Below are 26202 nucleotides of genomic sequence, written 5' to 3' on the forward strand. Positions count from 1 at the left end.
GCAATGCCCCTACTTACACAGCCCAAAATGCCATTGGCATTCTTGGCAACAAGGGCACACTGTTGACTCATATCCAGCTTCTCCTCCACTGTAACCCCTAGGTCCTTTTCTGCAGAACTGCTGCCGAGCCATTTGGTCCCTAGTCTGTAGCGGTGCATGGGATTCTTCCGTCCTAAGTGCAGGACTCTGCACTTGTCCTTGTTGAACCTCATCAGATTTCTTTTGGCCCAATCCTCTAATTTGTCTAGGTCCCCTGTATCCTACCCCTACCCTCAGGTGTATCTACCTCTCCTCCCAGTTTAGTGTCATCTGCAAACTTGCTGAGGGTGGAATCCACACCATCCTCCAGATCATTAATGAAGATATTGAACAAAACTGGCCCCAGGACCGATCCTTGGGGCACTCCACTTGATACCGGCTGCCAACTGGACATGGAACCATTGATCACTACCCGTTAAGCCCAACGATCTAGCAAGAATTCTATCCACCTTATCAGTCCATTCATCCAGCCCATACTTCTTTAACTTGCTGGCAAGAATACTATGGGAGACTGTATCAAAAGCTTTGCTAAAGTCAAGGAACAACACGTCCACTGCTTTCCCCACATCCACAGAGCCAGTTATCTCATCATAGAGGGCAATTAGATTAGTCAGGCATGACTTGCCCTTGGTGAATCCATGCTGACTGTTCCTGATCACTTTCCTCTCCTCTAAGTGCTTCAGAATTGATTCCTTGAGGACCTGCTCCATGATTTTTCCAGGGACTGAGGTGAGGCTGACTGGCCTGTAGTTCCCAGGATCCTCCTCCTTCCCTTTTTTTAAGATGGGCACTACATTAGCCTTTTTCCAGTCATCTGGGACCTTCCCCGATCGCCATGAGTTTTCAAAGATAACGGCCAATGGCTCTGCAATCACATCCGCCAACTCCTTTAGCACTCTCAGATGCAGTGCATCCGGCCCCATGGACTTGTGCTCGTCCAGCTTTTCTCTCCCTGCCTTTCACCAACTCCACTATCCGTCCTGTACCCCATATTCAACCTTTCTTATATCTTCCATTCCCTCCCCCCTACTCTCTCTAGCTATTGTGAAGTCTTGTCACTTCTTCCTGTATAGCAGTGCTTCTCAAGCTATCTGATGTGGGGGACTAGCAACTTTTGTTTTTTTCCCCTATGTGCGCGCAGACTGGCAACCGATGGCTCGCGGACCGGCACCGGTCCACGGACCACCACTTTGAGTAGCACTGCTGTACATCCCCTCTGCCATAGGCTTCCTGTAGTGAAGAAAACACTGCCCAGTTGAAAAGAACTCAGAATTAGGTAGTCTTGTAAAAAGTTCCAAGTGCTGTATGACAAATGCTCACAACCCTGGTCTTCTCATCTGAAAGAGACCTCCAAGAGCCATGTTGCCCATTAACAGTATTCAAACACTAGTCAATGGCCACACTATTAAATCATTTCATGCAATACCGGATTTTCCATCACCCATCCAACTACTGACCCATTATGACCACGCTTAATTGGTCCCACCTGAAGCACATGGCTAGATTTACATTTCTATGTTCCCACAGGGAATTGGGGCACTGTTAGGACCAGAGACAAGTTTTCGAGGCTTTCCCATGTGTTCTGTCAGTATGTACGCAAACACAAAGACTCACATGCAAAGAGGATTCTCAGATTGAAAACTAGCTGCACCTCAGTATTCCTAGCACTGAGACAATAAAGACCTTGCATACAACTGTATTCCAGTAACACCATGAAGCCCCACCCAAGATCAGGGGCCCACTATGCTAGGGGCTGTGCAGACACACATGAAAAGCCACCTGCCTTGAAGAGTTTACAAACTAAATAGAAAGACTAAGGGTGAAAGTAGCTACAGGAAGATTTTGAACAAGCCTTTCATAAGATCTAAGGTAGAATGAAGGCCCCTTTCCCATTTCAAAAACTGCTTCTACGTCTGAACTCTAGTGTATACAGGGCCGTTGTTGCATCGTTTAACCCATATAACGATGTTATCAGTTCTTGACAGTATGTACTGATACTGCTTCCTTAGTGTAGAATGCGCATAACTATAAATAAATTCACAAAACCAAGACAATCTACACTGGCCAGAAAAACACAATTTCAGCACTAATGCAGCCAGCACCATTAGCCTGCCTAGCAAACATTTACTAAACAAAACTAACCCTGAATGTTAACCCCTGACGTGCCACTTGCATATTGGTAAGGAGCTAAACAATAAGTGCGAAATTTCAAAGAACAGGAAGAGACCCTGGAGGTCTAAAAACAGGATCAATGTTACTTCCCACGAGACCAGCAAACCCATGAATCCTCCCTCCCATACACACACTGCAGCTAGAGCCCCATTACAGTACCTTTAGTGTCGCACAGGCTGTATAGCTGACGTTGGGTAAAATCTCAACAGGCTCTTTAAACATGACCCGGAAAGTGCTGGAGGATCCATCACAGCTGAACCCAGTGTCATTTTGACCCAGTACTGTATTGCTGTCTGTGTGGATGATCTGGAAGATGGATAAGAAAAGTAAACATCTGTGTAATTAGCTTATTTAAAAAAAAAAAAAGATGGGATTGGCATTTAATTTAGTTATTTCCTCTCTGAGTTGCACATTAGGCCCATTAGCGGAGATCTTCATTATCGAAACACTTCTCTGGACTGGTGAAGAGAGATAAGGTAGCTTTACACAGGCTTCTTTGGTACAGATTTGTTAGCTGCGTTAAGTGTGCCGACTCCACCAGTCAGACCTTTTAGAAAAATACAACGACACTGAAATGCAAATGCATCAACACAAGTCAGTACAGGGAAACGACGGGACAAGATTCTGAAGAGGAGCCCTCCTAATGCCTTCCATACTCAGATTTAAGGGGCCTTTTGTTCGAGTCAAGTTCACTGTTATAAAATTAGAGTGAACTCGTAGACAGGGACAAACAGTACTTGACAAGACTGAATATGCCTCGCAAAGAGAACTGTTTAATCAGAACAAAATGGGGGTCATTGGGACTAGGTGATTTAGTGACGTATGAGACTCCACAGTGCTAGGTAGCCTGCACTGGTTTCCAGTTATTTCTGGGTCCAATTTAAATACAGGTATGGATCTACACAGTCGCACAGGTTTGGATCCCAGCAATCTTTGAGACCTTCTCTCCCTTTACACTGCAACTTGATAGTTGATTTCAGCTGGGATATTCTTGCTTAGGTCTCTAGTCTGGAGCTGGGGAGAGACGGGGGACTGAGGACAGTGTTCTCAGTAAGAGACCCTTCAATGCAAATGCTTTCTTCGCTGGTCAGATGGAGCTTATGTACTTCCTGCCCTTTTGTCAATGGAACTGGAGATACGTTTCTTTACAATCACTCTTTTGATTGCTATGGTTTGATTTGAAGCTGAGGTACCCACCCCCAGAGGATAAGCAGTGTTCAACTTTCCTGAGCCAGGTATTAATGTGCCATTCCAACTCACTTCTTCCAAATGGATCCTAGAGCACTTTGCAAAGTGATTGCACTGAAAGAACAGACTAGGTGATGAGTCAACTGCCTACTGGTACTGTTCTGGAACAACGCCAGGACTGATTGTGGTAAAACCACAGATAATGCTGCTCATCCAACAAGTGCCCATCTGTGCATTACCACCACATCACCCCACCCTCTCATTGTTTTGGTTTATACCACATTAAGGGAATCTTTCACAGAATATCAGTGTTGGAAGGGACCTCAGAAGGTCATCTAGTCCAAGCCCCTGCTCAAAGCAGGACCAATCCCCAACTAAATCATCCCAGCCAGGGTTGTCAAGCCTGACCTTAAAAACCTCAAAGGAAGGAGATTCCACCACCTCCCTAGGGAACCCATTTCAGTGCTTCACCACCCTCCTAGTGAAAAAGCGTTTCCTAATATCCAACCTAAACCTCCCCCACTGCAACTTGAGACCATTGCTCCTTGTTCTGTCATCTGCCACCACTGAGAACAGCCGAGCCCCATCCTCTTTGGAACCACCTTTCAGGTAGTTGAAAGCAGCTATCAAATGCCCCCTCATTCTTCTCTTCTGCAGACTAAACAATCCCAGTTCCCTCAGCCTCTCCTCATAAAAGTCATGTGTTCCAGTCCCCTAATTATTTTTGTTGCCCTCCGCTGGACGCTTTCCAATTTTTCCACATCCTTCTTGTAGTGTGGAGCCCAAAACTGGACACAGTACTCCAGATGACTCCTCACCAATGTCGAATGGAGGGGAACAATCACGTCCCTCGATCTGCTGACAATGTCCCTACTTATACAGCCCCAAAATGCCATCAGCCTTCTTGGCAACAAGGGCACACTGCTGACTCATACCCAGCTTCTCATCCACTGTAACCCCTAGGTCCTTTTCTGCAGAACTGCTGTCTAGCCATTCGGTCCCTATGGTTACTAACCTTCAGCAAGTGTTGGTCTCAATAGGTGTTGCGCGTGTCCATCCCACTCTTGGTGTGAGTGTGCCCCATGCACACTCACCGTCAATTTTTCCCTCCGTGGTACCCGTTGGGGCAGCTCAAGTGCCCTCTGCTGCTGCACACCACTGTGCACTGGCGGAAAGGGCCCAGCCACGCCTGAGCCCCCTCAGTTCCTTCCTGCTGGACAACCCCAAGGCAAAGGGGCAGGAGGGCAGCTGTGGAATTGATACGTTCAACACATCTTGAAAAACAACAGTTACAGACTGTTAGTAACCATTTCTTCTTCTTCGCATGATTGCATTCCACTCTTGGCCACTCACTGGCCATAAAGTAGGAGGAGGGATCCGAGTTCATGCACACAGACTGGAGTATAGCTTGTCGAAATTTAGCACAGTCTCTGGAGTACCGAGTGATGGCACACTGGGGTGCAAAGGTGTAAACTGAAGACCAGGTTGCCGCCCTACAAATGGCCAGGATAGGACTTGTGCAAGGAACACCGCAGAGGCCTCTTGCGATACTGTGGTGCTCACCAGGGAAACGCCCGCCACGTCATAATGCACACGAAGGCAGGAAGTTATGCAAGATGAAATTCTTTGCAAGGAGACCTTGAGACTCTCCATTCTGTCTGCTATGGCCATGAACAGCTGGGCTGACAAACGAAGCTGTTTAGACCTGTCTACATAGACGAGTCGAAGTTGATCGGCAGACCTAGAGCTTCAAAAGTTGATTGGATGAGATGTACGCTGGACAGTACCTGAGCCCGGATCAGCCTCTGACTAGCCAGTTGCCCAGGTAAGAGCAGTCCTGTACTCCTAGCCTCATCAGGAAAGCAGTTATCACAGACATACATTTTGTGAAAACCCAGGGAGCTGCTGACAGGCCAAAAGGAAGCACCGTGAACTGGTCACAGGACTGCTTTGTTACAAACCCAAAACACTTTGTAACCTTGATAAATTGCCACGTGAAAGTAGGCGTCTTTTCAATCGAGGACAGCGTACCAGGATCCAGGGAGAGATAATGGAAGCCCGAGTGACCAAGCTAAACTTTCTTTTTGAGAAATCTGTTGAGCTGATGCAGGTCCAAAACTGATCTGAGACCTCCCTTTGCTTTCGGACTAGAATCACTTCCCTCTGGGGAACCTCCTCTATGACCAAAGGATAGGTTGAACCTGCTGGAGGAAGAGCTCCTTGTGAGAGTGGCTCCTGAAGAGCGATGGGGAGGGAGCAGCAGAAACAAACTGAACTGTATATTCTACTTCCATAGATCTTAATACCCAGCGGTCTGAAGTAATCCAGAACCAAGCACTGATGAAGTGGGAAAAGCGGTTTGCAAATATAGGGAAAATGGAATCTGGCAGGACAGCCAAATAGCTGTTTAGCACCCACTAGGCATCAAGATGGAGCAGGCACTGATGCAGAGACAGACGGAGGGGGTGTTCTAGGTCTATAACCCCTACTCTTCTTTCTCTGCAGGCCCTGCTGAGAAGCAGGAGCAGAGTAACAGTGAGTCTGTTTATAGGTGAAAGTGCTTTTTGGATGGGGCTGGTGCGTACGGCTCCAAAGACTTTAAAGTAGACAGACCTAGAGTCCTTCAAGCCATGGAGCTTAGAGTCAGTTTTCTCTGAAAACAAAGGCACTTCAAAGGGCAGGTCTTGTAAAGTCTATTGGACTCTTGTGGAAGCCTGAGCACACCAGCCTTGCCACTGCAGAAGTCACGGATCTAGCCACAAAGTCCAATGCACCCAGCACAGCCTGCAACAAAGATCTTGTTACATATTTCTTCTCATCAACAAGAACTCCTGCCTAATGTCCTCTGGAAGCATGTCTATGAACTCTGAAACAGAGTCCCACGCTCAGAAGAACTTAAGAAAGGCCATGCAGGGTTGGACCAATGGTCTGTCTAGCCCAGTATCCTGTCTTCTGACAGCGGCCAATGCCAGGTGCTTCAGAGGGAATGAAGAGAACAGGCAATCAAGTAATCCATCCCGTCATCCAGTCCCAGCTTCTGGCAATGAGGCTAGGGACACCCAGAGCATGGGGTTCATCCCTGCCCATCGTGGCTAATAGCCATTGATAGACCTATCTTACATGATTTTATCTAGTTCTGTTTTGAACTCAGTTATTCGTTTGCCATTCACAACATCCCCTGGCAATGAGTTCCACAGGCTGACTGTGCATTACGTGAAGAAATACTTCCTTTCGTTCGTTTTAAACCTGCTGCCTATTAATTTAACTGGGTGACCCCTAGTTCTTGTGTTATTTACTCCTTTGTATATCATTTCCTTATTCACTTTCTCCACACCAGCCAAGATTTTATAGACCTATCATATTCCACCCCACCTTTCGTCACCTCTTTTCCAAGCTCAAAAGTCCCAGGTCGTCTTAATCTCTTGTCATACAGAAGTAATACCCGTAATCATTTTTGTTGCCCTTCTCTGTACCTTCTCCAATTCCAGCGTATCTTTTTTGAGATGTGGCAACCAGATCTGCATGCAGTATTCAAGATATGGGTGTACCATTATGATATTTTCTGTCTTATTATCGATCCCTTTCCAAATGGTTCCTAGCATTGTTCAGTTTTTTGACTGCCACTGCATCCTGAGACGATGTTTTCGGAGAACTATCCACAATGACCACTCAAGAAAGAGATCTTGGAGTAACAGCTAATTTAGACCCCATCGTTTTGTACTCTAAAAGTCTCTAATGTTTAGAGACACTCAAATCGTACCAGCCCAAAAGCACTCGCTGATTGGCAGTCCTGAGCTGCAATCCCCAAGTAGCATAAACTTTTCTACTCAACAGATCTAGTTTTTTCCTGTCCTTCGATTCAGGGGTTGCCCCTGTTGTTCCCTTTCACTAGCTGTGGATATCACCAGAGAGGATGGCAGGATGGGGGGATGAGAATAGAGACATTCAGACTCCTGGGACGGAACAGAATATTTATGTTTGTTGCTTTTTTGAGGCAGGGAAGAGATAAAGGGGGTCTGCCAGAGAGCCTTAGCAGGGTCCATAATCACCTTATTAATAGGTAAGGCCACTCATAAAGGCCCTGCTGTGGCCAAAATGTCAACAAGAATGTCAACATTCTTTAACCTCCTCCACCACGATCTCCAGGCTTAAGGCCACCCTCTTTCGCAGCTCTTGGTTCAGTCAGTCATTGGGGGCAGGTGAAACATCCCGAGCAGACTGCCTTATCAGGAGAGGACGAAGAAGAGGCCAGCACAGGCTCCTCCAGTAGCTGTCCAGAAGGGTCTTTGTGAACTGCCTCTTGCTGCTTGTACTGGACTCAGGAACAGGCGGTGCCTGGCGAGTAGACTCCCCACCTCTCTCCAATGACACAGAGCAGGAATGCCTCATATGACCTAGAAACCAGGGGGGAACCCCACGGGTTTCAAAAAGGCCACCGGACGGAGGTGGGTGCCAGGAACTCCCTGGCCACACACTTGATGGCACTCCCGTTGAAGGTTCCCTAGCAGTGCCTTGGTGGAGAGTAGTGAAACTGGCTCCCACACTGGGAAACAAAGGAGCAAATCTCTGATTCAGAGGAGGACTATTATCCCTCTGCTGACCAAGGGGGAGCTGCTCCCAACAGTGCCCGAGACCACTGCTGAGCCAAAGGAGCACCTCCATGAGCCAAAACTTTAGCCTAGCTTCCGTCTTTCCTCATCCAAGGCTTAAAGTCTTTGCAGATCTGGCAATAACCCTGAATATGAGCTTCCCCGAAACGCTTTCAGCAGCTTGAGCGTGGGTTGCTCACGGGCCTCAGCCTACCACAAGAGACAGAGCTTGAAGCCCAGGGACCGAGGCATCCCTCAGTCCCACACAACGTGAAAAAACCCAACTGGGGACTGAGGAAACACCTACACTCGCTACACCATTAGGTACATACTAACGCTATGAATCTAGAAAACTGTCTACAATTAATTTACAATGAACACAGTACTTGCTAAGGTAAGCCGAGCAATTCCAAGGACCATTGCAATGCAATGCAAACACTCAATATTTGTATTCCATAGTATAGTTATAATATAAGTAAGATTAATACCGGCAGCATCCTACAAGTATTCCATAAAGTCTAAACATATTTTTTTTTAACACTCATATCTGTGAGTAGGAAGGAACTGAGAGGGCTCGGGGCGGGTGGGCCCTTTATACACCACGCAGTGGCGTACAAGTTGCCACGACAGGTATTACTTGAGAGGAAAAAACTTCCTGACAACTGCATGCAAAGGCGCTTGCACATTGGGAGTGGAATGACACACGCAATCACTCAAAGGACGCCTGTGTAAACATGTGTTTCCCTAACCCCAGCGTTTACCCGAATTGTCTCAATGCGGTCAGATTATACATTCTTATGAGAACTAAACTCCCAACATGGCAGCACTGAGATACCGCAACGATGGATGCCATTTATAGCAGAACAGAAACAGGATTATGAAAGTAGCTAATCCTCCTAGGCCCCGTGTGTCTCTTTACTCTGCTCAGCTAACCAGTATTTCTATAAAACATGAAGACGCCTTTTTATAAAAAGGAGTTAACTATATAGTTGAAAAGTTTGGTGTATATTTCACTGAGCGCTACACCAGCGAGGTTTATATGGCAGCAAATAAAGGGCATGTTTAGTACAGTAAAGAGAGAATGTTTAATACCTGTATATTTACTTGGTAGTCTGTCGGCCCATGTATTGATCCGTACAGTCCAAACCCAACTACAAATATCCGTTTGTTTACTGAGAACCTGTAAGATTTAGAGAGAGGTTAACAGGGAAGAGTCAGCACAAAAATGGCAAACTGGTCTGCTAAAGTAAGGAGGATGCATAGTGACCTTAGCTCACAGTTTGTTTTCAGGTCTAAGACTTACTGAATTCTGTACTGTATTTTAAGTGTGCTTTTTCACTAAGGTCTTAGATCCTTGATAGTTAATGATTTGCACTAAAGGAAAATAGAATTTTGTATTCTGCTTCCATAGTAACAGCATAAGCAATTCATGCTGCACCATTAACACTCAGATTGACCCCCACACAAAACGGGATTAGGTGGCTATGTACATTGTCACATATGAGCTTTCATTAAAAAACAATGAACTCTCTAGCCCTTAGGACTGCAAAGACAGCCTCCAAGATGTGAACCAAGTCAAAGCTGATGCAGTGGTCTGCCGGAATCTGGAGAGGTTGAAAATAAAGCCAAGAGAGATGAACTGCTCCTACTCACCTCCATGAGATTAACACTTTGAAGCCAAGTAAGAATACTTTAAATGTCAACATTAAATATTTCACACCTGATCACTGAAGCAGAATCATTAAGTTAATAAACTTGTGCATAATTGCTCGGTGTATTTGCAGCGGAGCAGCTAGCTGCTGTCAAGATTGCCTGGGTAGAGAATAAGAACTCTGACAACTCCCACGCCCCACCTTATTCAAAGCTACCTTCATCCCCCCACCCCATGCCCCCAAGACAGGGAGGAAAAGGAAATACATCTGCCTTCCCATTGCCAAAACACTAGATTGCTTCTCTCTCCTCCCTGGATACCAAAATTGGATACCCCATTTCCAACACCACCTCCTCACCCCCTCAGACAACAGCTGCAATGTTAACGCGTGTTAGCAACGCACATCCAGGGCACATTCAAAGTTGATCTGCCAGCAGTGTAAAATATCGCATACCAAAACTGCACAGCAGCCTGGCTCAACGTGCACCTCGAAGCTGACACTGTCAAACACTTTCACTTAAAATAAGTTAGACAACTTTAACTCAAAGCAGAGAGGTGTCAAGAGGTTTCTCAATGTTAGATCTTTGCTCTAGAAGTTTTCTGTTGTAGTAGCCTCTCCAACACAAGGTTTTACCCTACTTTAATGATGGGGAAACTAAACCAGACAAATTAAACAACCTTCCTATAGTCAATGCAAGTCAGCAGCAAATAAAGGAATAGCCCAGCTCTCCTAGACTCCCAGTGCCTTGCTCTAATCACTAGGCCACAATGCTTGCAATCAGTAAGTGGAGCCTTTAATTGAGACAGCCTTCACTTCACTGTACCCATTAAAATGACCTTGCATGAATCTATAGAATGATTAAAGGATTAGAAAACCTGCCTTACAGCTATTGAGCACCTTGAGTCTATCTATTTAGGTTAACAAAGAGAAGGTTAAGGAGTGACTTGATTATAGTTCATCAGTATCTATGGGCGAACAAATATTTAATAATGGGCTCTTCAGCCTGGCAGAGAAAGGTCTAACAATCCAATGGTTGGAAGTTCAAGCTAGACAAATTCAGACTGGTAATAAGATATAAATTTATAACAGTAAGAAATTAACCATTGGAACAATTTATCAAGGGTTGGGATAGATTCTCCTTCAGACAATTTTTAAAGCAAGACCGGATGTGGTTCTGAGAGAGATGCTCTGATTCTGGGGCAGTTCTCAGACCTCTGCTATGCAGGAGGTCGGACTAGATGATCACAATGGCCTCTTCTGGCCCTGGCATCTATGAATCTACAGCAAGTTAGATTACAGAAGCTAGCTTGATGTTAGTAAAAAAGCTGGTGCATGATCTTAGTACAGCAGGGAACTGGCCCAGATTTAACAGAGCACTGGTGAATCAACATGTTGTCTAGTCACCCAAAGACAAGCCATGATTTGGCATAAGGCTACAGGTAACAATTAGAGAAGGGTCTGTGATATTTACTCTATCAAAAAGAACGACTGGGTGCATTTAAGGTGTGTCTACACTAGAAAGTAGAGCCGTTTTAAGCTACACAGGTGTAATTAAAGCAGCAAACTCTCCCCACCACCCAGCATGGGCATAGTTATTATACAAAGTATAAATGAGCTTATACACATATAGCTTACTCCATTTTGGGAAGCAAATTAAGTTATACCAGTATAGGGCACCTTAACACTAGCATAACTGCATGCATGGTAGGGCCACACCCTAACCAGCAGTTATCCTGGTAGAACATTTTAGTGTAGGCCAGGCCTAAGACCACTCAAAGCTCAACAGAACAGGAAGAGATGAGCAGCAGAACTGACCTGATCCTGTCGCTAGTCCCACTGTACCCCCAGCGGCTCTCCACCTGCTGGAAACGGTTGATGCTGCACTCCTTCCCTCTCAGGCAGCAGCGTGGTCTGTCAATGAATTCCACTCGGGGTTTTGGATTGACAGTGAAGTGGAGAAACAGGCTAACCACTTCCCGGTCAGTCAGAATTCCTGACTGGGCAGGCCCTGCAGAGGAGCAGACAGAGAGCAACGCTGTCAGCACTTAAAAAAATTTAAAAAAAAAAAAAAAAGCAAAAATTGCTGCAAGTTTTACAATGGAAGGCAAATTTATGCTGAGAATACGAGTAGGTGATTCCTACATAATATACACCAGGAATGCCCCACATGCTTAAATTCCCTCAGGAAAGGAAGCTAGCTTCACTGAGAACACAGTGTACACCACGCCGCTTTCTACCTGCACATCAACATGTTGAGACACTACACATCAGCATCCGGTCTGGCATGTATTATAAATACACACCTCCATTCAGCCAACATGCTGTTATTTATTCAATTGGCCCGAGTTCTACCACAAACATTTAAGAATATCAAGGGCATGCAGCAAATTTCCCAACCCTACCCCTTTGAGAGATCAGTATTTATATTTTATGCGACAGTTACAAGATCTACACTCATTTAGTTTATTACCACTGCGGTGAAGACCCTAGATGGGATGATGTAATGGGGTAAGTACAGCAGGAAGAGATGTCGAAATTAAAAATATGCTGTCAATGTGAAAGGTAGCCCATTTTAACTGTTGAGATGGATATGGTTTCAGGTAATACCACCTACACCTGTGAACTCCCTGCCATTCTGGGGGATTTTGCTCCCACTTTAAAAAAAAAATACCACATTTCTCTGCCTGTTGCAGTATGCATCTTTCATACAGACAAAGAAAACTGACTATAGTTAAACAGTCTACAGAAAGTGCTACATAAACTATAAACCCAAAAAATTCCTCTTATCTTTCTGTTACAGTCATCTTAGGTATTCCTTCTAAAGGGACACTGAACTCAATCAATTTCCAAAAAGTTTAACTGAATGGTTCCAGTTGCTGCCAAAGCACCCTTTAAATAGCATGTCCTGACCAATTCCTTGCAGAGTAGCTTTTCTAGTACTGTGTTTAAAAGAAACTTCTGTGTGTGAGTGAGAGAGAGAGAACACCCAACAATGAAGTTGATTACACACAAAGTTGCTGTCAAATGCACAAACAAAAAATCTCCACCTCTTTTCCAGTTAGTCATCCTAAGTGTTGTTTGTAACTATGATTGGTTACATTCAGTGACTTGTAAATTAACTGTGCCCCTTTAAATAGTCTTGAAGGTCAGGTGTAAGATGGCACATGACTGCAAGAGACAAGGATGAAATAGAATTTAAAGAAATAGGTATGGTTAACATTTAAATGGCTTTACAGACACCTTGATCAGCAAAAAATTACTGCAAACAGATCATGTCTAAACATACCCAGTTGCCGCAATTCCTGGTTCTGGAATGTTTCAAATTACTCTAAGGGAATGGGGTGTGACTGACCCGCTAGCCAGCCAAGATGCATTTATGTTGATCTCCACTTTCTATACTAAATTATAAGCTGGTTTTGTTGAAACCAACAGCTTCCAAAATCCTCTCATATAGGCTACCAGTTCCATTTTCCCACCTCCACTGTGGTTGACACAGACGCAAGAGGCCTTGCTCTGACAATGTTAGTTTAGAGGACAAAAGTGCAGCAAATCCAAGTTATTCATCCTTATTGAAGGAGGGGCTGGACAGTATAAATTGTTAGGCTATTTTAAAGACTGGAATGGACACAGGAAGAACATTTCCTATATGTAATCTCAAAACAAGACAGCAACAGTGATTTCCCTGCTAATGGAGAGGCCACAGCTCAAACAAGCAGTCATAACAGACCACAGAACGGAGGTCCTGGCTTTCCCTAGAGTCAAACTTCTCACCCTGGCAAAACGAAAATCCATGCAAGCCTCCTACATAACTGAACTTGTCATCCAGAAAAGTCTGAAGGGGAAGAAAAATCCAGCACCTTCCAGACGGAAAAGACAGAACAGGCAGAAACTGTTGCTTTTACTGATGAGAATTTTGACCCTGTCAAGAAGAAACGTGCTTTCTTTAGTCACACCAGATGCTACATCAGATTTGGAATTGATGCAACAATCCTGTACCCAACTAAGCAGTGGTTCAAACATAAAGGAACAAACTGCACATTGTGACCATGGATATCAACTTCAAGGTGGAGGAAAGCCATTAAATATGTACAGCAGACCAACAGGATTGAGCTACTCAGTGAGAATGGACTGAATCTCTGACCAACAAAAGGGTCAGCATGTCAGACAACGTCCAAGTCACTTCTGCGACAGGCAGCATGGCCATTTCTGCTGATTTTTAGTATACCCATCTTTTTAAATATACATTACACACTTTTTTGGTTATTGTGGCTGTCGTTATTACCAACTTTATTTTTCAGAGGTCAAAATTCATCATCAAGGAATGGAAGCCACCCCCTCCTAAGAACGGACCTACCCAAAAAAAAAAAAAAAAAAAAAGTTGTGTTCGTGCCCCCTTCTGCTTTTTATAATGTAGAATGGGGACTTCTCGATGTTTCTAAATGGCTCTTCTGCTTGTTTTTTTTTTCCTTTTCTTTTTTTTCTCCCCCCCCCCAGAAACATCAGGTTGACTTTACTCCCTGGAGGACTGGAGAACCTCTGAGATAACAAATCACACGAGACAAGTGGGCAAGTGAGAAAGGAAGACATTTTTAGTCAGATTGTTTAAACCAAGGGAACATCTTTTTAACTTGCACTCGTGACGGAGGCTTAGGGAAAGTGTTATTTGTGAAATAACTAACACCTCTCTCCCTTCAACTGAGGGCTGAGAAAGCTTCCATTCCAGGTGTCTACTCTGGAGAGTCCATTAGCAAAACAGGGATGACAACACTAGATATTCCTGACCCTTCTGTGGTTAAGAGGAAGCAGAAAAGTGATTCTTGTGTTTCTTTATGATGAAAGCCTGAATGGCTTACAATTCCTCCTCCCTTTGTAAGTCACCTTTCAGAATAGGATACACCACCATTACCACCACAGTTCAATACTAAATGTTAGTGCTTTTTGCAGTCTACTCTTTCAAGGGAACAGGAAAAGTATATTCCTATTCAGATATCATGTTATTTCCTTTTTCATGTAGTCAGTAGTAAAAACACAGATAATATGCAGAAACAACAGGATTTAACTTTTGGAGAGCTACTGATCTTAGGTTCTCCATGGGATGTTTAAAACTGAATTACTGATAAACTGTAGCTTTTGATGCCCAACAACAAATATCTAACAAGTATTTTGAGCAGTTTTGGATATTCTATGAAAGTCCTTTTTTTAAAATATACGTGATCCTCTAAGATTTGGAAGTGGAGACCAGGTCTCCCAGAAGCGCCTTTATTCAGTTACCTGCTGCAAACTCCTCAATAGTCATCAATGGGAAGCGAATAAGAGAAAGCGCTTTGCCCAGTACTTTCCGCTTGTTCTCTGGAATCACCTGAAGTTGCTGCCGCTGACATTCTGCCTCCGACCAGCGAACCACTGCATTAAACAAACGAACCTCCCGAATCCCCAAGGTATCCCGCTCCAGCACCGCAACCAGGGTGTCTGTAAGGCAGGACAGCAACAACTTTAGGCACTGACCCATATGTCCTGATTTTTAAGTGGCCAAAGTTCCCAATGCAGAATCCCAAGGCGAGGAAAGGCGTCGGAATTCAGAACTGCGGGGCTGCTCCCGAGCGCTGTACGCCCACAGCCTGACGAGTAATTCCACGAGTAGGCATGCCACTGCAACAGCAAGCAGTGCCTACAGAGTGGACACAACATTTGCTGCTGCACAGTAAAAGGGATTTCTGGTTACCTACAAGTCAAACTGGAACATAAACAGGATAAGAGCCAAAAAGTTTGTATTATCCATGCCTTAATTTGACAGTTTAGCCCATTAGCAACAGAAAGCGAATATTTTGACTTTTAAGTTCCATTTATGAAACGTGCACACTACAATGTCTCTGGACATAAATATTTAACACCTGAATCTTGTTTCAAGTCAAAGCACTGCCAACTCCTCCCACAGAGGGTATGTTACACCCACCCTTCACCAGCCAACAGCAACAAAAGGGATAGGCTTTGTATTATGCCCTAGAGATCAAAGTGTCACAGCCCTATAGAGCAAAGGGATGTGAATGCCAGTGTCTAGTTCTAAGAGTTCTGCTGAGAATCCCCTGCCCCTATATGCTTATGCCCAGGGACTGTCAGTTCCAGTCCCTTGAGAAGTTGTCCCTAGACAGCTAGGGCCAAACCAAAAAGGACAAACTGCCAGGTAAAGAAACTTGTGTAATCTAAAAGTCAAGCTTGTAACAAGAGTCTGCAGAAAGGAAACAAAGCTTACCTAAATCAATGTCTGTGAACCCCTCGGCATTGATGGCATCTGATGTGTTCTTGTCTATGTTCTCTAGGCACAGGCTGGCCAGCTGGGGTTCATCAAACAGTCTTGCCTAACAATGAAGCATCCATCATTAATGCAAAGAAAAAGTTGTTCTCAGTTCCTTATTTGTAGCCAATCAAGGATATTTTATTTTAAAGCATCTTTCTCCAATTACTGGATTTGCCACTAGTTTGCAAACCAAGTGAATTCATGACACAGACAACATAGCTTAGCCTTTCACAGCTAGTTAAGGAAGAGTAACAATACACATACTGGAAAAAAACTTGGCTCCAATTTAGCTGAATACATCTTCACTCAAGAGTTACATCAAGTTAGAAAGAGACTTTGAAGAGTCCTGTTAACTAGCACTATGTTAACTAGAACTTTGCAGGCAGCAGAGACAGGGACAAGTCAGGTTCAACATGTCAGCTGATAGTGGGGTAAACCCTTAACTTTCATTAAAAAAAAATGAATCAAACTAAATGTAAGAAAGCCCTTTGTAGAAGGGCTTCCTTTGTCTGAGAGCAAGTGTAATTGAGATTGCTACATCAGAAGAGGGGGAAGATAGTGCTTGAGTAAATTGGGCCAATCTACATTAATGAAATTTGCACTGTACAACTACACCGATGCCATTACTTCAAGTGAAAATGCCAACATTTAGACAGTGTATGGATGCAAAGTGAAACTCACACGGATGCAAGTGAAACCAGTAACATACTGAAGCAAGTTGCACTCGTAAAAGTTCTGCTTTGTGCCAGTGCACTTTGTCTACATGAGGGTTTGCAGAGGTGTAAATAGATCGAATTACTTACAGTAAGGAAATTCACAATGGTGTAAGTGGACTAAGTCTGGTCACACGAAAGTCCTCAGAGTTTGGAGACACTCAGAGTGGCTGTATGCGCAGCATAAGTGGCGCCAAGGTCTCCAGATTGAATGCCAAGGACCCAGCACCAGAGCTGTTCTCTGCCCAGCATGGGTAGCACCAACATCCTGAATCCATCTGGTACCATCTCTATGCCTAGTATAAGTATCATCAGGGTTCTTGGAGCCATTCAGAACATGTGGGAATATGCAGAGGTCACCTTGAAGAATACTTCCTATCCACCATGCTTTGTCTTTTCTATTTAGATTAAGCTCTTCAGAGCACGGATCATCTTACTAAATACAAACAGCACCTAGCACAATAGTGCCACAACGTGCTGGGGGCTCCATTCACTACCATAATACAAATAATGGCTAAAAAGATGTTTTGACTTAGGAGCTCAGACAGGGTTGCACTCACGGAGCTGCTGGTTCTCTTGGTGCCTCCTGCCTCTGACTTGTGCAAGGCTATCTAAGAAAGAACTTAGGAACACCAGCTTCAAATACTGAGACCTCAAGTGCATCAGAGAACTGAAATATGGCAGAATTTCCTGCTTTAACAGAATCCTAGAATCTCAGGGTTGGAAGGGACCTCAGGAGGTCATCTAGTCCAACCCCCTGCTCAAAGCAGGACCAATCCCCAACTAAATCATCCCAGCCAGGGCTTTGTCAAGCCTGACCTTAAAAACCTCAAAGGAAGGAGATTCCACCACCTCCCTAGGTAACCCATTCCAGTGTTTCACCACCCTCCTAGTGAAAAAGTTTTTCTTAACATCCAATCTAAATTTCCCCCACTGTAACTTCAGACCAGTACTCCTTGTTCTGTCATCTGGTACCACTGGGAACAGTCTAGATCCATCCTCTTTGGAACCCCCTTTCAGGTATTTGAAAGCAGCTACCAAATGCCCCCTCATTTTTCTCTTCTGCAGACTAAACAATCCCAGTTCCCTCAGCCTCTCCTCATAAGTCGTGCTCCAGTCCCCTAATCATTTTTGTTGCCCTCCGCTGGACACTTTCCAATTTTTTCCACATCTTTCTTGTAGTGTGGGGCCCAAAACTGGACACAGTACTCCAGATGAGGCCTCACCAATGTCGAATAGAGGGGAACAATCACGTCCCTCGATCTGCTGACAATGTCCCTACGTATACAGCCCCAAAATGCCATTAGCCTTCTTGGCAACAAGGGCACACTGCTGACTCATATCCAGCTTCTCATCCACTGTAACCCCTAGGTCCTTTTCTGCAGAACTGCTGCCGAGCCATTCGGTCCCTAGTCTGTAGCGGTGCATGGGATTATTCTGTCCTAAGCGCAGGACTCTGCACTTGTCCTTGTTGACCCTCATCAGATTTCTTTTGGCCCAATCCTCTCATTTGTCTAGGTCCCTCTGTATCCTCCCTACCCTCCAGCATACCTACCACTCCTCCCAGTTTAGCATCATCTGCAACCTTGGTGTGGATTGCACCCTCAGCATCCTCCAGATCATTAATGAAGATATTGAACAAAACTGGCCCCAGGACCGATCCTTGGGGCACTCCACTTGATACCAGCTGCCAACTGGACATGGAGCTATTCATCACTACCCGTTGAGCCCAATGATCTAGCAAGAATTCTATCCACCTTATCAGTCCATTCATCCAGCCCATACTTCTTTAATTTGCTGGCAAGAATACTATGGGAGACTGTACCAAAAGCTTTGCTAAAGTCAAGGAATAACACGTCCACTGCTTTCCCCGCATCCATAGAGCCAGTTATCTCATCATAGAAGGCAATTAGATTAGTCAGGCATGACGTGCCCTTGCTGAATCCATGCTGACTGTTCCTGATCACTTTCCTCTCCTCTAAGTGCTTCAGAATTGATTCCTCGAGGACCTGCTCCATGATTTTTCCAGGGACTGAGGTGAGGCTAACTGGCCAGTAGTTCCCAGGATCCTCCTCCTTCCCTTTTTTAAAGATGGGCACTACATTAGCCTTTTTCCAGTCTTCTGGGACCTCCCCCGATTGCCCTGAGTTTTCAAAGATAATGGCCAATGGTTCTGCAATCACATCTGCCAACTCCTTTAGCATCCTTGGTGACTGAGCAAATTCTTCAGTGGTGAAGCAACCGAGCTAAGCACACTGGAAGGCCTGAGTGCCAGCACTTTCAATGATGTGGACAAGTCCTGGCCATCTTAGACTTTGACACGTTCAAGGTCGCTTCATATCAGACTTACAGGATCTCAGTGTTTGGAATCATACTCTGCATTTCTTCACTGCTCAGTGACATTTGCAAGCACATCTGGCACCAGCACATTATGGTCAACTATGAAGCACAAACAATGAAGACAGCTAGCCATCAACAGATGGTTCAGCTACACTGATAGTGTTTTCAAGCCCCTGTTGATCTCGGTCATCTCAACCAGCCCTGCAATGATCTCCAACAGAATCTGACCAGGAGTATACAAATGCAAATCATAGTTGTCTGAGGATGAGTGGGGCTCCAGGACCAGATAATTATTTGCAACCAGTCTTGTGGGAGACATACCTTTGCAAATCTAAAGTCTGGAACTCTCATTTCAAAACTATTTGTGTTGCGGTAAAAATGGACTTTTGAGGTGGATTCCCAGGCTCAAGGACTGGACCTGGCCTTGGAGCCAGGAATCTCTTATCAGCTAGTCATTGAGATACAGCTCAACATAAATATGCCTGTTTTTCTCAGAAAGGTTGCCAGTACTGCGAGACATTTTAAGAGCCTGGTGGGCCATGGAGAGTGAATGGAAAGTACAGATACTAGTGATTACTGTCTCCCACACAGAATGGAAGATGTTTCTGATCACCTATGTAGATCACAAGATAGGAAGGGTGCTTTAAGTCAAGAGCCAGGAACCAATCTTGTGGAAATGGAAAAAGGAACATGGAAAGCCAGTGTGTCCATCTGAAACTTCAGTAACCAGTGTATTGCTGAGAAAATGGACACTTTGGTATCCAATATCTTTTGTCTTCTGAGACTTTAATACAACGAGAACCCCTTCCTCCTGTACTGCAGAGGGACATCTATGACTCCAAATGAGGAAATTACTGTGGGACAAAGTTTTATCCTGCCCTGGCAATCTCTGTAGTCATCCAGTGCGGAGCCAGATGCGGACAAAACAAAATCATTGCATGAAGATGACCATGAGAGGTCTTCCTGAGAAGGACTGTCTATAACCTCTTCCTTCTCCCATTCACTGAAAAAATGGAAAACGAGGTGACAGCTGCTGACAAAGCTGGGAGTCTTTGGAAACAGATCTAACAAAAAAGTCTCTTTCCAGCTCAGGGCAATGACTTCTGGTCTTGGAGACCTCAGGCAGCTTAGCCCAAATGGCCAAAAGGGCTAGGGTGCTAATCAATAGGACTTCTATGACTGTTTCATCCCTAGAAGAATCCATGAATCAGATAGGAGCCAAGATGCAGGTACAACATAACCTGAGTTGAGGGGATCAGGAAAAAAGCATCTCAGAGTGGACATCAGGCCATCTCCCAGACAGTGAGGTAGAATCTAGCAGTTCATACGTCCCAGTACCAACCTGACCTGAGTGTGGTATGGGGAAAATGTAATAAGAGGAAGCTCTGATTCAAAGAAGAAAACAGAGCCAGCCTAGGAGGGCATGCAGAAAGAAAGCCCTTATTCATGACCAGCACCCAGAACAGAACAGAACAGGGAGTGCAGCAGCAATTACCCAGCAATCAAGCTCAGGGACAATGACGTTCACCTAAGTGCCCATTACCAAGACACCAAAAGCCAAAGCATTAAGTGCCAGAGATCCCAGAACCAGAGCATCTGGCCCAAGAGGCAACCAAAATTTGAAGCAGTCCAGGCAGAGCAACTCACACTGATGCTCCAGATGTTGAGGCACCAGAGACAGCAAACACCAGAGATTCTGGAACCAATGAAGCGCCCAACACTGATGCAGTAACCAAGATGACCAGAGTGAAGATGACTTTCTTTTTCTGTTGCTTTGAAGAGCAATGCTGGGAAGCAGAGCCCCTCAAGGACTCAGTGGGCCAGTATCATGACTTATTATTAAGGTGGACCTAAGTGCAATAGTTCATAGAATCGCAGAATATCAAGGTTGGAAGGGACCTCAGGAGGTCATCTAGTCCAACCCCCTGCTCAAAGCAGGACCAATCCCCAATTAAATCATCCCAGCCAGGGCTTTGTCAAGCCTGACCTTAAAGACTTCTAAGGAAGGAGATTCTACCACCTCCCTAGGTAACCCATTCCAGTGTTTCACCACCCTCCTAGTGAAAAAGTTTTTCCTAATATCCAACCTAAACCTCCCCCAACTAAGTGCTAGATTCAGGGAACAGGATCACAGAGCAAGTTAACAATTCCTGGCATCAAAGCCTCCTGCACAGGACAATCTGGTCAAGTCCCTCAGTGCCAGACTGTCTTAAGGCATGTATCCCCTTTGATAACCGCTCCCAACTCAGCAGAGGGAAACTAATGTTGATTCCTCTAGAATCGCGATAGTCTAAGGCAGCTTTCCCACTGCGTATGTGACCAGTAAGAGACCTGCACAGAACAGTCAGACAGACATGCCCTGCTCTGAAGACGAACAAGCAAAGTGCGTTTATCCAGAACTCGTAGGGTGCCATCACAGGAGGACTATGGTTTGAAACTCATGGATTTGTCCTCAGCCATGACTAGAAAGGCCTTTAGTGGCCCAGAAAGGTCTCAGATCCCTGAACAAGAGCAAAATTCCTGATGGGGGTAAAAACTGGCATAGAATTTTACAAATATTAACTTTTTCAGTTATTACAACAAAAAGCTTCCTATGCAGAAAGACTTAACTTCCCCAAAATAAATTAGCAGACGTAATGAAGGACCCAGTAAAGGCTGATTTTCTGTCTACAGCAGTCAGAAGGAAAAGAATGACAGCTGCGGCCTCAGCTCAGCCTCAGAAGAGGACATCGGCAGGGTCACACAGCCTCAACCAACACCCCATCCACAGGTTCCACATCTGTGCACATCACCTGCAGTGGAGATCCGAGCTGGCACTTGTTGAGGAAAAGGTCACCATCCAGTTACTTGCAACAAATAACTGTCCCATCTTACTCACCTGCCATCTCCTTCCCTAAGGAGAAAAGGGCTGAGGGTTTTCTGCATTCTTCAGAAGTGGGGGAATCCTGGTATTATAAAGAAGTCCTTCAAAAAAGGGGCCTTCTAGATGGCTGCCAGTAGGCTCCATACAGTGAATATTTATTCCTGGAGTTGCCCTATATTTGAACACATGAATACTTTATAGTTTCCCTTCTTCAGGCCATAATACTTGTTCCAGGCGGATGAAGCTCAGTAAAGTTCTCTCTTGTTACAGAGCAATTTACTACGTTCTCACCATCATGGCATTAACAAGGCACTTGGCATACCAAAAAGGTTCTTTCTGGAATAGTGACAGCAATTGATATAAGCACTTACAATTTATGCTTTACTATTTAAAGGACTACATCATTCTTCATTAACAAGAGAACTCCTGCTAGTCATGCAAGAATTCTGGACTAAAACAATACACCAGAGCACAGTAACCCATTCCATTGCAAGCCATGCCACCTCCTTTGTCCAAAACATCCTCATCAGCCTAGATAATATAAAGCTGTTGCACCTGTTTAAAAGGACTTGAAATGCAAATAGCCTCAGAACGTACCTGTGTTAAGAGCATGAATGCGTTGTCTGCTCTGAGGTTTTTCTTTAGGAACTCCACGCAGTGGGCTTCAAGTGCAGGGACAGCGTATTTTTTAGCTGTGTAAAGTGTTGTCATAACAGTCTCTGGGCCAATCTGAACCTCGTCCGAATAAAGAAATCTGGAAGTATGCAAACAAGTACTGCTCCGTAAGCCTGCTTTAACTAGTTGGAAGACAGCAGTAAGGGTCAGGACAGAGAACTCTAGCTCACAAAGACCATTATGTGTTTTCTCATCATGCTGGTGCAATTTCTTACTTTTAGTAGAAGCTATTACCCACTCTGCCACCATGATAAACCACCATTCCAGTCTGGAATAACCACGACTATGCTATTAAAGGTCGTGTACGTATGGAGCATTTGAGAGATATTTTAAACTATAACACGTCTCATGCTAAATGGTTTAAAAAACACTGGCCTGCTGCATGGTCAGAAACTGTTCTAGCCTGGCCTGGGTTTGGCCTGTCCACGCTGAGTTAGCTGAAGTGTTTCAGACTGTTCAATTAAAGACTAAATGAGAACAGAGCTTCAGCTATGCCGTGACTAGTCACTAATTGTTAAGATGGTGCTATGTACACAGTTTCAAGGCAAATTCAGAGGATAAGAATGATTTTATTGGTAAAACCTGTGGTAGAAACATTCAAAGATTTACACCTAATGCAATCTGATGATATTTCTTTCACCTATTTTTCGCATTATACACACACTCTCACACCCCCTTACTGTAATGGTTCTTCAGTGGGAAATCTCGTGTTCCACTTCACTATTGCTGAGCTAGCAAATTATATCAATTGTCAGATCACTCAATTAACTGAGTTGAAATAGAAAGCAAAATAGTTAATTACAACGAAAAAAATCAAGTGATTGCTTAGTAGTAAATGAAGCCCCCAGGTCAAATCTCAGATTTGGTCTCACTCTTCATAGCAGCAAAGGCTGGGAACACTGAGCTTTAGACTCTCTTGGTAAGTTAACCTAGCCAAAGGAAGCAACCCATTCCACTGGGAAGCGAGCTAGTGATGTGAGAAAGTAATTTTCCTTCGCAAGGTGGAAAACCAACAGCCTTCATGAAGGTTTAGGTCTGATCTGACCCTCCCTCATCTCATACACAAACACATTGCCTAGACATACAGGGACACTCTTGATCCAAGCAAGTTGCTCAAGAGAGGAAGGGCTCCAGTCTAGTGGAGTTTACAGCACAGAAGAGAGGTTCCAATCCTGAAGACACCTGAGGGTATGTCCTGCTGCAGTCAATGAGACCACCTGCATACGTTAGCACAGGACTGGGCCTAAGACAGAAGAGTAGTAAATAAAACAGTCTGATTTTTTTGAAACTTCAGTGGTTTAATGCAGAATTTATTTGCATTTATTCCAACAGCACGAATGTCTTTAGTGGCAAATATGCACCAAGCACATGACGTTACAGTTAATTCATTTATAATGCTTGAGTACTCCTCTCCACTGTGCTCTTGCCAGGTCTTCCAAACTTCCCCTAGCAGCCCGGTGCCACTGACATTATAGTTGCACCTGGAGGCCCCATACGGGCACTGTACAAACGCACAGATATGGACCATGTCTTGGGAAACTTACAATCCAGTCTCCTTCTGCTCAGGGTGGGGGGCATATGGCTCAAAAAAAAGGCCCATCACCACAGCAGGTGGCTAGACTAAGGTAAGGCATTGCCTATACTCACAGCTCAGCTTCCTGAGAGGCAGAGAACCCAAACCGTGATATCGGTATGCTGTGCTGCCATTGGATTGCCAATATGATGCTCATGCCAATACTTCTGAAGACACTTCTCTCTGCACGCAGCTCTAGCCACAAGAGACAGCCACCAAAGTTTAGTCTGCCTGGTTAAAAGGGCCAATTATAAAAAAGCTACTAAAGATCCTTGATGGCAGCCATAAAAGGTCTAAAATTCTATTCCCAGCTCCCACCATTAGCAGAACTTGGGACACCTTCTGCTTTCCTTCGCAAGGTGGAAAACCAAAATAAAAGGTAGCATCCTTTTATTGCAAGCTAGTTTTAAAAAATTAATTGACCAATTATGTGTACTACAATACTGTGCTATTCAGTGCCATGGCTATGTTAATTGTTTTGTTTTAGTACCAAGCCCAGAAACAATACATGAAGCCAAGGAAATAACACCAGGATATATAATGGGCTTTGAGAAAAATTTAGGAGTCAGTCTGACTTCAAGTATCTACACTGCTAAGAGCCAAGAAAAATTTAAAATAGCCAATATCCAAATGGAAAAGCAGACTGAGGCTACATAAACCTAAACAAGAGCCCACTGTGAGTTAACAAAAATATTAGCAAGATAGGAGGACTACCATGCAGAGACAACCATACATTAGATCATTGGTCCGCCAAGTTTGGAGTCCAGCTCCTGGCAGTGACCTGCAACTGAACTTTAAGGCTAGCAGAAAATGCAATCCTGAACATTGGTGAAAAATTCTTCCTGACCTCATGGTATCAGCTCATGCTCTGAACCACATCCAGGAGACCACTTGCTTCCACATCAAAATCAGCATGAAGACAAGTGCTAAATTCCAAGAAAATTATTAATCAAAGCACTTAAGCTTCATTACTCAGCCTGCTCATTGTGGGAACATATCTCCCATCTTTCCTGGGTACTTCTAAACGGACAGCCCATTGAGGCAAGAACCGTCAATGTCTAAAGTTATCTAGAACACTGTTGCACCACACAAGTAAAGCATGAACTTTAATCATCCATACCTTATGACTATAAGTGTTAAGAGTCATTACACTATCCAAGCCTTATTTTTCTTTTCTATAGCGAAAAAAAGAGTGTTTTCTTTTCTGTTATTTGACTGATCTCAAGTATTGGGCGAATGATCATTTCAGATCATCTTCCCTTCAAAGACCACTTTACTGGCCTTCCAGCAACCACACTAAAATCTCAGGCTTTCAGAAGATATCCGTGAATAACCTCAAATTTCAGCCTTTCTTAAACTCAAATTGCTATTTGAGTTTCGCTTTATTTTTACAAATCAGACGTTAAAACGAAACACCAGCTTTGTTTGGCTGGATATGGACTGAAGTTGAACCAATCAAAGGGTCTTAGTTCCACAAGCAGGAAGCACTGGTTTGTTTTGGGGTTTTTTTGGGGGTGTAGGGGGGGTGTTTCCAGGTGTTTCTCTTAAATCATATGCGTCAGTTGAAAGAGGGGTCCTGAGAATTTCTAACCCTTCATTCTAGGGAAACACTTTAGCCTTTAAGGCTCTGCTTTCTCTTTGATGTCTTATCTATGGCAGAAGCACTTTTTCTGAAAAAGGAAGCAAAAAAAAAAAAAAAAAAATGTATGCCCATTGCATGTGTAAACTTGATCAGTATTTAATGTTTACCCCACGTATGAAAAATTATTCCTTTGGACGTCTGACAGCATTTTGCTTAGGTACCAGGACTCACACGAGCTCCAAGATGTCAGTTTTGCAGGCAAAATGTGGTCCTTTAACAAGCACAAAGCACTCCCGCTGCCTTTAGTGAGATCTGTGAGTATGCACCTGAAAGCCATAGGAGCTTCCAAGTTTTCTGGCAGCTTTAAAAATGACACTTGGCTTTAGGTTATAGGTAGGGTTGGCAGAATTTGATTTAAATTGTTAATCAGTAAACATCAGTTTCACCTGACACAGAAATGGATGAAAAAATATAACAGCAGTCATTAAAAATAGTCTCCCCCGTACCAGAAATGCGGGGAG

General features: G+C 44.3%; 1 protein-coding gene across 3 annotated transcripts in view; it reads right to left on the bottom strand.

Annotated features, from left to right (window-relative positions):
- BTBD2 (BTB domain containing 2) overlaps positions 1 to 26202 on the bottom strand; it is a 42617-nt gene that overhangs the window by 4085 nt on the left and 12330 nt on the right. For 2 of the 3 annotated variants that reach the window (XM_037885616.2, XM_037885615.2), the window contains 6 exons: positions 22449 to 22605; positions 15891 to 15996; positions 14912 to 15109; positions 11456 to 11648; positions 9081 to 9168; positions 2371 to 2517 (listed from right to left, as the gene is read on the bottom strand). In XM_037885616.2, coding sequence (XP_037741544.1) covers positions 2371 to 2517; positions 9081 to 9168; positions 11456 to 11648; positions 14912 to 15109; positions 15891 to 15996; positions 22449 to 22605 — 889 coding nt within the window. The remainder of the gene's footprint in view (positions 1 to 2370; positions 2518 to 9080; positions 9169 to 11455; positions 11649 to 14911; positions 15110 to 15890; positions 15997 to 22448; positions 22606 to 26202) is intronic. The other variant, XM_037885617.2, reaches the window with a different exon arrangement.

Source organism: Chelonia mydas, chromosome 25 (genome assembly GCF_015237465.2).
Source record: "Chelonia mydas isolate rCheMyd1 chromosome 25, rCheMyd1.pri.v2, whole genome shotgun sequence".
Taxonomy (NCBI): domain Eukaryota; kingdom Metazoa; phylum Chordata; order Testudines; family Cheloniidae; genus Chelonia; species Chelonia mydas.